This window comes from Choloepus didactylus, chromosome 21 (assembly GCF_015220235.1).
Source record: "Choloepus didactylus isolate mChoDid1 chromosome 21, mChoDid1.pri, whole genome shotgun sequence".
In the NCBI taxonomy this organism is placed as follows: Eukaryota; Metazoa; Chordata; class Mammalia; order Pilosa; family Megalonychidae; genus Choloepus; species Choloepus didactylus.
The window spans coordinates 37,159,039-37,172,390 of record NC_051327.1 but is presented as its reverse complement, the minus strand read 5'-3'; the positions used below and the strand labels follow the sequence as shown (position 1 = coordinate 37,172,390).

The 13,352-nt window shown below is 53.6% G+C and overlaps 1 protein-coding gene across 1 annotated transcript; it reads left to right on the top strand.

Moving 5' to 3' along the window:
* Positions 1 to 8,373: 8,373 nt before the first annotated feature.
* PRM3 (protamine 3) lies at positions 8,374 to 8,658 on the top strand. The gene has a single exon (XM_037813542.1). It carries the CDS (start codon positions 8,374 to 8,376, stop codon positions 8,656 to 8,658), a length of 285 nt encoding a protein of 94 aa, XP_037669470.1.
* Positions 8,659 to 13,352: the final 4,694 nt, after the last annotated feature.

The window sequence follows — 13,352 nt, the reverse complement described above, 5'->3', positions numbered from 1 at the left end:
TAGTCAGGCAAATGAGCAGAAGGTGGAAGTTGTTGGATGGGGTGTCTAGGAAAGCTCTTTACAGGGCACTGACTCTTTTAGCCTTCCTCCTCCTCTTCCCCTTCCTGTTTGGATGTGGATGGATTTCTAGTGGCCGAGGTTAGCCCTTAGGTGCCTTTCCTCAAAGTAGAAAGACACCTCCACTACGGGCAGTTGAATTAGAAAAAAGACAGCTGCTGGGGGCCAAAGTATCCTGTGGGGGATTGGTGTGCAGAACAGGGGCTGAATTTCAGTCCCCACTCACCACCTTGGCTGGGAGCATTGAGCCATACATAAACTGCACAACCATCCTTGGCAGCCCTGATCTCCAGTCGCCATCCTGGACTACCAGGCATCCTGGAGGGTGAAAACCACTTGCCAAGGATGGCAGAGCTGCGAGATAAAGGAAGCCTGGGTCCTTGATAAACATGGAGCCACCACCTCAGGCTTGGGTGGCCTTCCTCCCAACTTCTCCTTCCTCCCTTTGTCTTTAAAATGTTTTTAATAATTTATTTTGAAATAACTTCAAACAGGCTCTGAGTTGGAAGGCACTTGGCAGGGTCAGGAATTTTGAACTCCCCTTCATCTAGACTGGCCGATTGCTATGATGTTTCACCATGTTTGCTCCACTGCCCCCTCTTCCTGCTTTGGTTTGCTAAAGCTGCCGGGATGCACTATATCAGAAATGGGCCGGCTTTTACAATGGGGGTTTTATTAACTTAGAAGTTTACAATTCTAAGGCCATGAAAACGTCTAAATTAAGGCATCAACACTAAGATACCTTCTCTGAAGACCCGTTACCTGTGAGCTCAGGCTCCTCTGTCAGATGTAAGGCACATGGCCATGTCTGCTGGCCCTTCTCTCCCAGGTTTCATTGCTTCTAGCCTCTGGCTTCTGTGGCTTCCTCTCTCAGCTTCTGAGGGTGTGTCCTCGTCTTTTAGCTTCTCTGGGGCTTTTTCCTTGAGCTTCTCTGAATTTCCTCTCTTAGCTTCTCCGTGGCTTTTATCCTCTTATAAAGGACTCCAGTGGGAGGATTAAGCCCCACCTTGAATGAGGTGGCTCACATCTCAATCGAAATAACCCAGTCAAAAGGTCCTACCCACAACGGTCTATACTCCCAGGAATGGAATACAAGAACATGGCCTTTTCTGGGGTATATCACCACTTCGAACCACCACACCCCCCTTTTTCTCTATAGATAAGTACTCATTATTACTGTCCTTTTCCTGAACCACCTGAGAGCAGTTGGGAAGCATGATGCCCCGTCAGCCCTAAACACTCCGGGCGGCATATCCCCCCAGGCAGACACTCTTGGACGTAATCATGTTACCACCATCCGGCTCACTGTTTCTTCAGTGAGACAGAAATCCTTTAGCCACAAGTCACTCGTTTTGGGTTTTTTTATAAGTAGCCAAACCTCTACTGCTTGCCCACTTCAAAATTCCTGAGTGATGTAGGAAAGGTCACACAAAGCCCGCCTCTCCATGCCCCTGCCACTCACCACACTCCAGCCACGTGGGCTCCCTTGAGTTCCTGACCCTGCCAAGTGCCTTCCAACTCAGAGCCTGGGCATACGCTGTTCCCTCCCCCAACTCAGACTCATCCTTTGGGAATTCGCTTCACCACCACTTCCTTTGAGGGCTGTCCCTGAAGCCTCCAGAGGCCCAAGTCCCCCACTATGCACCCTCCTGAGAACCAGAGGTTCCCCTTCTCAGCATTTCCCCCCAATTGCAGTGGCTCTGTGTGGTCATTTTGCCCAGGGTGTGCATGTTTGCTGATGACTTTATTAGGCAGGGATGTGTCTAGTGTATCACCGTACCCCAGGGCCTAGCCCCACATCTGGTACATCATAGGTGCTCAGTAACATTTTGTTGACTCACTGATGGCCCTTAAGAGGAGTCACCTTATCTCCCTTTGGCTGTGACACAGTAGGCAAGCAGTGCCTTATTTGGGCATGAGGCAGGACAGCCCTGGCTCTGGTCTGTGAGGCAGGGACCCCCTGTGACATCACAATGCCCGGTGACCGCCCCGGTTTCTATAAGAGGCCGAGGAGCCGGCCCCTGGCTCACAGCCCACGAAGTTCCACCTGCTCACAGGTTGGCTGGCTCAACCCAAGTGGTGCCCGCTGCTCTGAGCATCCAGGCCCAGTCCATCCAGCACCATGGCCAGATACAGATGTTGCCGCACCTACAGCCAGACCAGATGCCGCCGCCGTAGTCGGAGATGTCGCACACGGAAGAGACGTTGCTGCCCGAGGCGGAGAAGTGAGGAGGCCCCTGGGCCCATATGGGGGTGGGGGCTGGGCTGGTGGACCGGGGCTGGGGCTGGGGCTCACCTGGGGCTATGATTCCTCTAACACCCCGTTTCCCCCCAGGGTACCGCCGCAGATACACTCCGAGGTGTGTACGATACTAAACGCACAAAACAGCAATGTCCACCACACTCCTGCCTGAGAATTTTACCACACTGCACACTTCAAGAACCTCTTGCTACATCTTGAAAGTGCCAACATCCCAATGAAAAACAGGAGCCTGATAACAAACGATGCCACCTGTCAATAAATGTTGAAAAATCATTTCATGCTTGTCTCTTTGCCTTGAAGGGTGGCTCGGGGGGAGAGCAGGGTTTGGGGATTAGAAATTGGAAGAGGGTTTGGGGATTAGGAGTGGGGGAGGGAGAGGGCCAGGGTAGCTTAGGGGTGAGGAGGGAGTTTGGGGGGGCCTAGGAGTGAAGAGCAAGGCTGAGGTGGATTGGTAGGGGAGAGAGCTGTGTGAATTCAGGGGGTGGACATGAGTTTTGTTCCAAAATCTGCCTCCCCACACCACACCAGAACAGGGTCATCTCATCTCAATTCTGCATCCAGTGATGCCCTCTTGGCAGCTTAAAATGGGCCAGGCTGGGAGTTTTTACACCCCAGAAATTAGCAAAGGCGACACACCAGCCACCGAGCTGAAATTCTTATTCTGCAGCAGGGGCTCTTTGATTATGAGATCAGCAAATCAGATCAGGAAATCAGAAACTTCTCGTTTAATCCCCTGACAGCAGCCCTAGGTCACAGGTTTCATCCTTCTCTGCGTACAGAGGTTGGCTTCCCTGGGTGACAGCTGAGCTAGGTTTTAGCCTACTCAGCAGCTCTGTGGAGGGGACCGAAAGTCACCCCCCCTCCTTGGACACACGTTAACTGGCCCAGCTGGTCGGACCCCAACCCACTTTCCCAGCAAGCGGGCTTCCAAGCTCAGATGGGGAGATGGTTCTCCAGACCAAAGCAGCAGAGTCTCCCCGGACACAGGAAATTCTGGCCGATGGCCCACGTGGCACAGCCACAGCATCAGAAAGCCCGACCCTCTGACCCTCTGACTCTCAGACTCTGGTCACAAGGCCTGGGAGCCCTGAGAGCCACCTCCCTTGCCTGACAGCCCTGCCCAGTCCCTTCATGGCCAAGTGTCCTGTTAACTGAGCACCTATCCAACACTTCGCCTCTGGGCTTCCAAGCACCAACCTTGCAAGGCGGAGACCAAGAACTCCCCCCTTTCAGGTGAGGACACTAGGCTCACTGTGTGGGAGTTAACCCCCAGCACTAAGTGGGGTGCCGAGCCCACTTCCCTGACCCCAGGGTGATGTGAGGCTGGCTGAGCACAGAACCCCAACCACAGGAATTCGGGTTTGAAGATGAGGTCCTCTGTAGGAGGTTCCTGCTGCTGCTGTAACAAAGGACTGCAAACCTCAGAGCTTAAAACCACACACTTTTATTATCTTGCTGTTCTGCAGGTCAAAAGTCCAAAGGGGGTCTTGTGGGGCTAATATCAAGTTGTCAGCCTCACTGTGTTCCTTCTGAAGGCTCTAGGGAAGAACCCATTTCCTTGCCTTTTCTGGAGGCCGCCGGCATGCCTTGGCGTGGGGCCCTTCCTCCACCTTAAAGCCCGCAACACACCATCCTCCCCCTTCCTTCTTCCATCTTCTGGGGACTCCTGTGATTACATGGGGCCCATACAGATCATCCAGGATGGCCCCCTACCTCCAGATCCTTGTGCCATGGGAGGTAACACATTCACAGGTTCTGGGGGTGAGGATGCAGCCAACACTGGGGGGTCATGACTGTGTCCCCTACCCTCTCCACCCTCCATGAAAGGGGAGCCGGCTTCTCGGTTGCTAGGATTCTCACCATGGATTCTAATGGAATCAGCCAAGCATTCGGAGAGGCCCCGGCCCCCTGGGCTGAGAAGGGGCTGAGGGCTCAGGGCCCAGACATGGCTCTGCCCTTGATTAGCAGCGTGACCTTGGGCAAGTCACTTCACCTCAATTGGCCCCTGAAACAGCAGTACCCGCCTGGTCCCTGAAACAGCAGCACCATGTCTGGAGAGTCAGTGCCTGGCACACAATAACCACTGGAAAAAGGCATTGTCATCATCGTTGTCATGTGAATTCCCACCAAGGGAGCAGGAGGAAGGCCCGGGCTGGAAAAATAAAAAGCCGGTGCTCTCTCTTGTGGCCCACACTTTACGGGCCAGGTGAGGGGAACCCTTGGCTTTCTGGCCCCGGCCTGAATCTCGGCCTGCTGGCTGCGGCCCCTGGTGAGGCCCTGTGTTGCCATCACAGAGGGAGCTGGATGAACAGTTGTGACCTGGTGGGGCTGCCGGGTCACAGTGGGGGCTCCCTTTATATACAAGCCCCCTGGTAGTCTCCCAGATCAGACCAATATTAACACCAAGAGCACGTGGGCCAGTCTCAGCCCTGTTCCCCGACCACCAGGGCCAGCTGCAGCCTCCGCCTTCCCGCCACCCGAGCTCCGAACAGAATGGTCCGATACCACATGAGGAGCCTGACCCAAGCCCCAAGCCAGGCGGGCCGGCAGCAGGGCCAGGGGCAGCAGCACGGAAGTGAGGTCCATGAGCAGGAGCAGGAGCTGAACCAGGAGAACACGCAGGCCTACGGGAGGAACCCGCACAGCAGCTCCCGCCAGAGGCGCACGTGCAGCTCCCAGGGGAAGCTGTACCGGTTCCGGAGAAGGCGGTCCAGCTCCTCGCAAGCGCGCCGGAGGCGGATCTGCAGGACTCGCAGCAGAGGTCTGGAGCTGAGCCCTCCCTCCCAGCCCCACCTCCCCACAGGGGGCCCGCCTCCACCCTGACGCCCCCCACCCCATCCCCACCCCCGCCCCAGGCCCCAGGAGGGCAAATGGGAGGCTGGGAAGGCTCATGAAGAGCTGGGACCCCAAACCCACCTGCCCTCCTGAAGCTGTCTTCTGGCCACAGTGAAAGCCTCCCTGCCCCCAGCTCCACCCTGATTGCTAACGAACTCCTTAACCAGAACCTCTGCTTTCCAAAAGGTGGCAGAAGGATGAGGAGGAGGAGAAGATACAGAAGGCAATACTAAGCTAAGCCTTCCCGGTCCATCATCCCTGGCTGGGAGTTAAGTCATCTGCCAAAGAAAACATCACACACGAGGCCACAGCAAATCCCACCCCCATGCTGGAAGCCCAAGCCGAGTTGCCAAGGAGCCCATAAGATCTGGGTAAAATGAGCAAAATTCACCTGCCCAATAAAGCTTGACAAGAAACACACCGGCCTGCTAGGGTCTCCTTTGTGCAGAATCCTATCTGGCTCCAAGAAAGGGAGATGCTGATAAAAGGTACCCAAACTCCCTGCCCAAAGATTGAGCCCTAACAGTCACGAAGATGTCAAAAAAAATAGCCACAATTAACTGCACTGAATGATATATTTGAATGTAGTGGGAAATTTTTTAGGTTACTAAAATAAAACAATGAACCCTACTGTAAACAATGGACTATAATTAATAGTACAATTTTGAAAATGTTTTTCATGAATTTTAACAAACGTACCACACTAATGCAAGGTGTTAACAGGATGGCATATGGGAGCTCTGCATTTGAGGCATGATTTTTCTGTAAACCTACAACATCTGTAATAAAAACAGAAACCTACATTGTGGCTGTCTTTAAAGTGCCTACTGCATGCCAGGCATGGTTTAAACCCTGGGGAGACAACAGCAAAGAACACGTCCCTGCTCTCACAGAGCTGTCACTCCAATGGGAGAGGACAAAGCAGGGGAAGGGTGATTGTTTCAGGTGGGGGTGGCTAGGGTGACATGTGGGCAAAGGGGACAATGAGGGTAAAGGCCCTGAGGTGGGAAGCAGGTCCGGAGTGCTCTAGGAAAAGCAAGAGTGCCAGTGTGGCTGGAGTAGAGGGAGCACAAAAGGGGAAGGAGGGCTGACTACAGAGTAGAGGACAGATCGTGTGCGGCCTTGTCAGCCACTGGAATTACTGAGATGGGTTCCCAGGGCCCGATGTCTGAGATCGAGGTGTTGGCAGGGCTGCACTCCCTCCAGAGGCTCTAGGGGAGAAGCCGTTCCTTGCTTCTGGTGGCTGCTCACATCTCCTTGGCTTGCAGCCACATCATTCCAGTCCGTCTCTGTGGTCACACCATCAAATCTCCCTTACACTCAAGGACACCTGTGATGACATTTTGGGCCCACCTGGATAATCTGGGATCATCTCCCCATCTCAAGATCCTTGACTTAATCCTACCTGAACATCTGCCATACACAGTGTGCCACTCATGGGTTCCAGGTGGCAGGACATCTCGGGATTACCACCAGACTTCTCTGGGGGTTTGGGCAGAAAACTGGCAAGGTCTGATTTACATGTAGGAAAACAGATTCCCAGTGCTCAGAAACCACCCAATCCCCTTGAAGCAATGATCCTTAACCCTAGTGACAAACCCCTATCCTCTATGTGTAGCTTTGCCAAGGGACAGTTTCATGAAGTCTTCAGAGAAACCTGTGACACCAAAAAGGAGCCACTGCTTTCAAAAGGGCGATTTTGGAGGATTGCGCTCTCAGGAGTTTACATAAAGTATACAGCCTGATGAGTTATTCCGTCTGACGCCTCTGGAAGGACCACCCAGATCACGAAATCACCTTTCCCAGCCCCCCAGAAGGCTCCCACGTGCCTCCCAAAGGGAGCCCATCTGACCCTCATTATCATAGAATTGAACAGCTCTCTCTGACGGCCGGGTTTCTGGGGGATGTGGGAGGAGTCTGAGAGCAACCATCCTGCTTCCAGAAATTCTGCCACTGACTCTCATCCCAGCTAAAAGGGCAAGTGAGGTCACATGGAAGGGGCACCGGGCAGGGTGAGGCAGCCGCAGCCTTGCTACACATCTCTTCTTTGACAGGCAAAATAGGACAGTTACCCTCTGGAAACTAGAAACAAACCATAGCTTTATTAGCTAATAATTGGTACAAAACTAACAGGAATCTGAGACCTAAAATATATTAAGTCACCCCTAACAGAATCCAATAAATCTAATAATCATGTAGCTGCAACATCTATGAGAGTTAAAAAATGTAACTGTCAATGTTATATGCATTAAATAATAGCTATCATAGTATAATTCTAGTAAATACAAAAAGGGCTTTAATACGCAAGCCTCTAAATATCCTCACTGTCTCACAAACAGGAACACGTGCCATAGTCAAAACAGAGTGCTGTGCCTATGTTCCTGATGAATCTGGCAACATCTCTTCTCATTTAGCACACCTAAATATCAAGTTCTAGTTACGAGAACACCAGTCTAATTCTATTTTTTCTGATCTATTTAGTTACTACCTTCAGAAATAAAGTCGTGCTTATGGACTCTTCTTCAAACCATGCTTACAGTCTTCCTGTTATCTCAATTCTTGTCCCAGGCAAATGCCTTTGTCACTATGTACTTGAATAATAACTCAAATACATACAAAGCCATTTTCATCTTCCAGAATTCTGGCTAAGAATGATCCATTCTTCCCTGAAGGAAACTGACAATATCTACAACTTATAAGTCAGAAATTTCACCAGATGACCCTTTAATTACTTCACCCCAATTGTCAGCAGGAAGCAGCCAGAACGAACAACGGCCCAACTCCCAAGACTGGAAATGAATATTGTTTAAGGGGGAAATTATAACAGTGATTTTTAAAATAAATTCTTAAAATTGCAAGCAAGCAGAAAATTCTAAATTAACCTTGGAATGTAACCTAAAGCAGCTTTTGAATGCAATCCTGGAATGGGAAGTGGGCAAGATGTAAAGATGTCAAGTCTGCAACAATATGTAAATACAAAGTTTGCACCTTTCACAGGTGTCACCTAGTTCCTGGGCATTCTGCCTCCCTGCCTGCCCTCATTTGCTGGGAATGGCAGCTCAGTGGGGCTGCTGGGGGCTGAGGGGTGTGTCAGACACTGGTCCAGGCTCAGGGACCTGAGTTTGGCTTCCAGGGGCCCCTTTGTGATGTCAGCGCCCTGCCTCCCTCACTTCCCTGCAGCCGCCTCCCCTCCTGGGCCAGAGGCAGCCAGAGCAGTGATGGGTTCACGCTGTGCCAAGCTTAGCACTGGCCACGGCCGGAGCCACGAATCCTCTATGAAGAAGCTCATGGCCTGTGTGAGTCAGGACAACTTCTCCCTGTCATCAGAGGGTGAGGAGGAGGCGGCGGAAGAGGAGGAAGAGGAGGAAGAGGCGGCGGTGGAGGAGGAGGAGCTGCCGGTGCAGGGCAAGCTGCTGCTGATGGAGACGGAGCAGCAAGAGGAGGGCACCGAAGAAGGCCCCATGGACCAGCTGAGCCCCAAGCCCAAGCCGTCGCACTCCTGACCCTCAGGACAGCCGAGGGAGGGGTGCCTGCCTCTGTTCCGTGAGAAGAACTTTCAGAAAAGAGTCAATAAAGTCTCCAAGGAACTCTTCCTTCTGCTCTCTGGTCTCCCCCCAACCCCGCCCCTTCTGGTACATAATGTGTGCGTGTGTGAGTGTGTGTGTGCATGTGTGCACGTGCGGGAGCCTGGCACAAAGCTGGCTGGAGGCCAGGAGTCGGTGACCTGCCCCAAACATCGGCAGTGATTTCCCAGCGGCACCCCCCGGGTAGAAAATGTGGCAGCCTGCACAGAAGGTTGCCTGGGCCAGGCCCACCTGCAGGTGGGGGGCATCCAGGCTGGGGTCCGACTAGGGACAGGAACAAGCCCCCACTAAAGCGACCAGCAGGAGCAGCCCGGAGGGGCTGCTGAGGGCTGCCAGGCCCAGGGCCTGGGCCTCTGACCCCACTCTGCGCTCCTTCTGCAGGAAGCTTCAGAACATGCCAGTGCGCCATCCTGCCCCTGGCTCCCTGAACCAAACGCGCTCTCTGCCCTGTTCCCTCAGCAGGCCCCCAAGCACCATCTGGGCTGGAGAGGGATCCCGGTCTGGGTTGCCGGGGGGCTGGGATTTCCAGGGACTAACACTCTGGGAAGCCTCATTCTTTGGGGGACTAAGTTTGAGGGGTAGGGAGGGACCTTGGATTACCAGAGGTGAGGTCACCTCTGTCGCGTGCAGATGGAGACGCAGACGGTAGGGAAGGAGGAAGTCCCCACTGGCGGTCCACTGACCTGTCCCCTGCCCTCTGCAATAAGTAACTGGGTGGGCCTCGCACCAATCCCCAGACCCACCCTGTTCCTTCACCCAGCAAGCACCCGGTGAGCTGCTGCTGAATGCCAGGCACCAAGGGCCCCCCAAAATTAATAAAACACTGGCTCTGTCTTGAGGCAAGGTTCACGGAAACAGCAGGGGCAGGTGTGTGGTGGGTGAGGCTGCGTCCATAGCGGGGTAGGGTGGGGTGGGAGGCACAGGAGAGGTCAGTTCTCCCAGGAGAGGTGCAGAACAGCTGGGTGGAAATAGGGTCACTGCAGACGGAATTAGTTAAGATGAGCCAAACTAGGGTAGGGTGGGCCCTTGTAAGAAGAGAGGTACAGAGATATGGGGGAGACAGCTCTGTGATGACAGAGGCAGAGACTGAAGTGCTGCAGCTGCCAGCCAACGGCACCAAAGATCACCAGCGACCACCAGGGAGTGCAAGGGGCAAGGAAGATTCTCCCCTACGGGCTTCGGGGGTGCATGGCCCTGCTGCCACCAGGAATTCTGGCCTGCAGAGCCATGAGACAGTAAATGACTCTGTTGTTTTAAGCGCCCCTCCCCCCAGGCTGTGGCAGCCCCAGGAACCTGAGACAGACAGGGTATCCCCAGAGTGGCCCACCAGCCTCCCCACAGCCAGACCCCGCTGAGCCCCCCACAAGGCAAGGCCATGAAAACAAGAGCCTGCAACACCCTGGGTGAGCCGCAGGCCACTGGTGAGGTGGCAGCAGGGCCCTGCTCCCTCTGAAGGCTCTAGGGGGACATCCCTCCTGGCACCTTCCAGCTTCCGGTGGTGGGCCACCTGAGGCTTGTGGCTGCAGCATGCCACGCTCCACCTCCATCTCTTTTCCTGTGTCTCTCCTCTGGGTGTCTCCTAAGGACACCTGTCATCAGATTTAAGGCCCTCAGGTAATCCAGGATCTTCTCTTCTTGAGATGCTTGGCTGAATTATATCTACAAAGACTCTTTTCCCAGTAAGGTCCCACTTGCAGGTATTGGGGGTTGGAACATGGATATATCTTTTGGGGGCCACCATTTGGCCCACCACTCAGGGTCACTGTGAGACTCGGGGGCCCAGGAAATGAGGGTGATTATCGCTGTGCACTGCTTGACACGGTAATTAAGAAATAAATCAAAGTAAAGGCCGAACATGGCAAATGCTCACAACCAGAGGCCAAGTGGGGGCCTGCTGGGGGAGGGAAGGTGGAGATGGAGTCCCACAGGGGGAGGCTGTGCCTGTGGAGAGAGGTCAAGGGCTGAGCCCCAAGGTATCGGCCAAGACGTGGGGAGGGGTGGGCAGCTGTGTGGTTAAGGGGAGACCAGACAGGGCCCCACATGCAAGCACGGGCTTGGGCTTTCAGCCGAGGTGCCCGGGTGTCCGAGCAGATGACGGCATGATTAGGACCACATAGTGAGGCCTGGCCAGCAGGGAGGGGAGCAAATCTCGTGAGCAAGCCCATTTTCCCTTCGAAGGCCTCCTGTGATCTGGCTCCGGAGAATACCGGGAGGGCAGGAACAACGGCCCATAGGCAGCCATGGAGGCCAAGCCTCGGGAACAAGAGTGGTCCACCCAAGACCGTACACATCAGTGCCAACCAGGACTTGAACCTCCCTCCCAACTTTCGATCTCGCTGGGGGGTGGGCTTGCTGGGCAGGCCCGGGGACTGCTGGGGTCGGGGTGTGTTCCTGGCATCCGCACTGCTTGGGTGGAGTAACAAAGAGCTGGTTCCCTGGGCTCAGGCTGTGTGCCAGCCCTGTGCTAACTGCTTGACACTGACTCTCTCATGTGGCTCTTCTTGCGTCCCTGGGAGATGTGTACTGTCACTGTCCCCACTCTACAAAGATGGGGAAGCTGGGACTTAGAGAGGGGAAGGCCCAGTCCAACCCAGAGGAAGGAGCAGATCTTGGAGGCAGACCCCGCCCAAGCTGGCTGGGGGGCCTGGCTCTTAACTAACAGATGGGAATGCCCCAGAGTGCCTCTGAAAGCTGCCCCACCCTGGGGATACAGGGAAGGGACAGGGGGCTTTGTCCCCACCATATCCCAGCTGTTGACCCTCCATGGCCTGTGCCATCACAATCGGCCCAGACCATATAACCAGGGGCCCCCAGGCCTGCTGGGAGAGGAGGAGGAGGAGGCCTCTGCCCCTCCAAGCGTGGCCTCCCATGGACACCAAGATGCAGAGCCTTCCCATCACCCACGCCCAAAACCACAGCAACTCCTGGCACCACGGCCACAACTGCGGCCAGTGCCACTGTGGCCGCCATGGCCAGGGCTGCAGCCGGAGGTCCAGCCAGGGCCCTGCCAGCCACCGCAGCCCGCCCGGCCACCGCAGCCACAGCCCAAGCTCCAGCCTGCCATCAAGGCACCACAAACACACCACACACTGCAACCACTCCATGCGGCCCACCACCTGTTACTACACCTACTCCAAGAAGAGAAAGATCTTGAGAGGAATGAACAAGAGGAAGGCCAAGAGGAACCAGCAGGTGCACAAAACAAAGAGGCGGAGTTCAGGTACCTTTAAGCAGAGGGGAAGAGTTGCAGAGCCCCAGAAAGGGGGAGCAGCCTGGCTGGACCTCGGGGAGGGTGAGGTGAAGGATGTTGTCTCAATGCCAGTCATAGACAAGGGTGAGGAAGGAGTGGAAAGCAAAGGTAGTTGGCTAGTTGGACTGATTCCTTGATGGCTCTTTGAATAAACTGTGGGTGGGTTGATTGGGAGGATGCTAGGATGGACAGATGGCAGATAAGCTAGATGGAAGCATGGATGGGTGGATAGATGATTCATTAGTTTACTGATGGATGGATGGATGGACAGAAGGGTTAGATGGTTGACTGCATGGATGGATAGATGGAAGGATGCATTGGATAACAGAAAAGTTGAATGGATGTGTGATTAGCTGATGGATAAATGACTTGGATTGATGCATTAGCTGGCTAGGCAACTAATTGGCTGGTTGGGGGAGATAGTTGATTGGATGATTACTTGAATATCAATGGAAGAATATGGCTGGATGGTGAATTGGCTGGCCATGTAGTTGGATAGTTGGATGTACGACTGAGTATTGATGTGTGGATGGTTGATTTGAAGGGACTGGTTATATAATGGTTGGCTAGATGGGTGGATGGTATATCAGATTAGTGAGTAGCTGGCTGATTAGATGGATGAATTGGATGGCTTATTGGAGGAATGAATTATAAGAGTAATTAAATGGACTGGATGGAAGAGCAGATGCTTGGACTGAGACTGGATGGGTACCCAGGATACACGTCTGAAAGAATGAACTGAATGTTGAACAGACAGGCGATGAACTCATGGATAGGTGGACGAACGGATGGATTCACGTGGGTCAACAGAACCTTAGTCTAAGCACTCCCAAGACCCAAAGGAGAGAGTTAAGTGACTTTAAGAGGCACTCAGCTATCAAAGGACCCCTTTCCACTTCTATCCCTTAGGGCGGAAATGCAACTGATGACATGGTAACCCTGGGCCTGTTCCTGTATCGGTTTCATCCAAATGAAAGACACTGCTACCCACGGAATGCCAGAAGGAAAAAGTCAATCTTATTGCAGGAACATGTTACTACGGTGATTTCTATGCAACACTGATTAAAGCTTGTACACAGGAAGACTAAATTTCCCTGAGTTTACACTTTAATTTCACTAATAAAGGTGTCACCTGGGTTTTGGGGCCCAGTTTGGAAGCATAGGGAGCAGAGGAGGTCACATAGGGGGCAGGGAGATGCCTTCTGGTGACACCTCATGAGAGTTTAAAGGGCCAGTGCCAGCACAGGGGCAGAAATAAAGGGGAGGGGTGGATGGAAACACCAAGAAGCCTTTGACGTGGATGGGCAACACTCTGCTTATGCAAGGGTAGTCCTCTGTCCTGCGTGCTCTCACAGGCACACAC

Excerpts from the sequence above, each read along its gene's own strand:
- PRM3 (XM_037813542.1), top strand. The coding sequence starts at position 8,374 with ATGGGTTCACGCTGTGCCAAGCTTAGCACTGGCCACGGCCGGAGCCAC.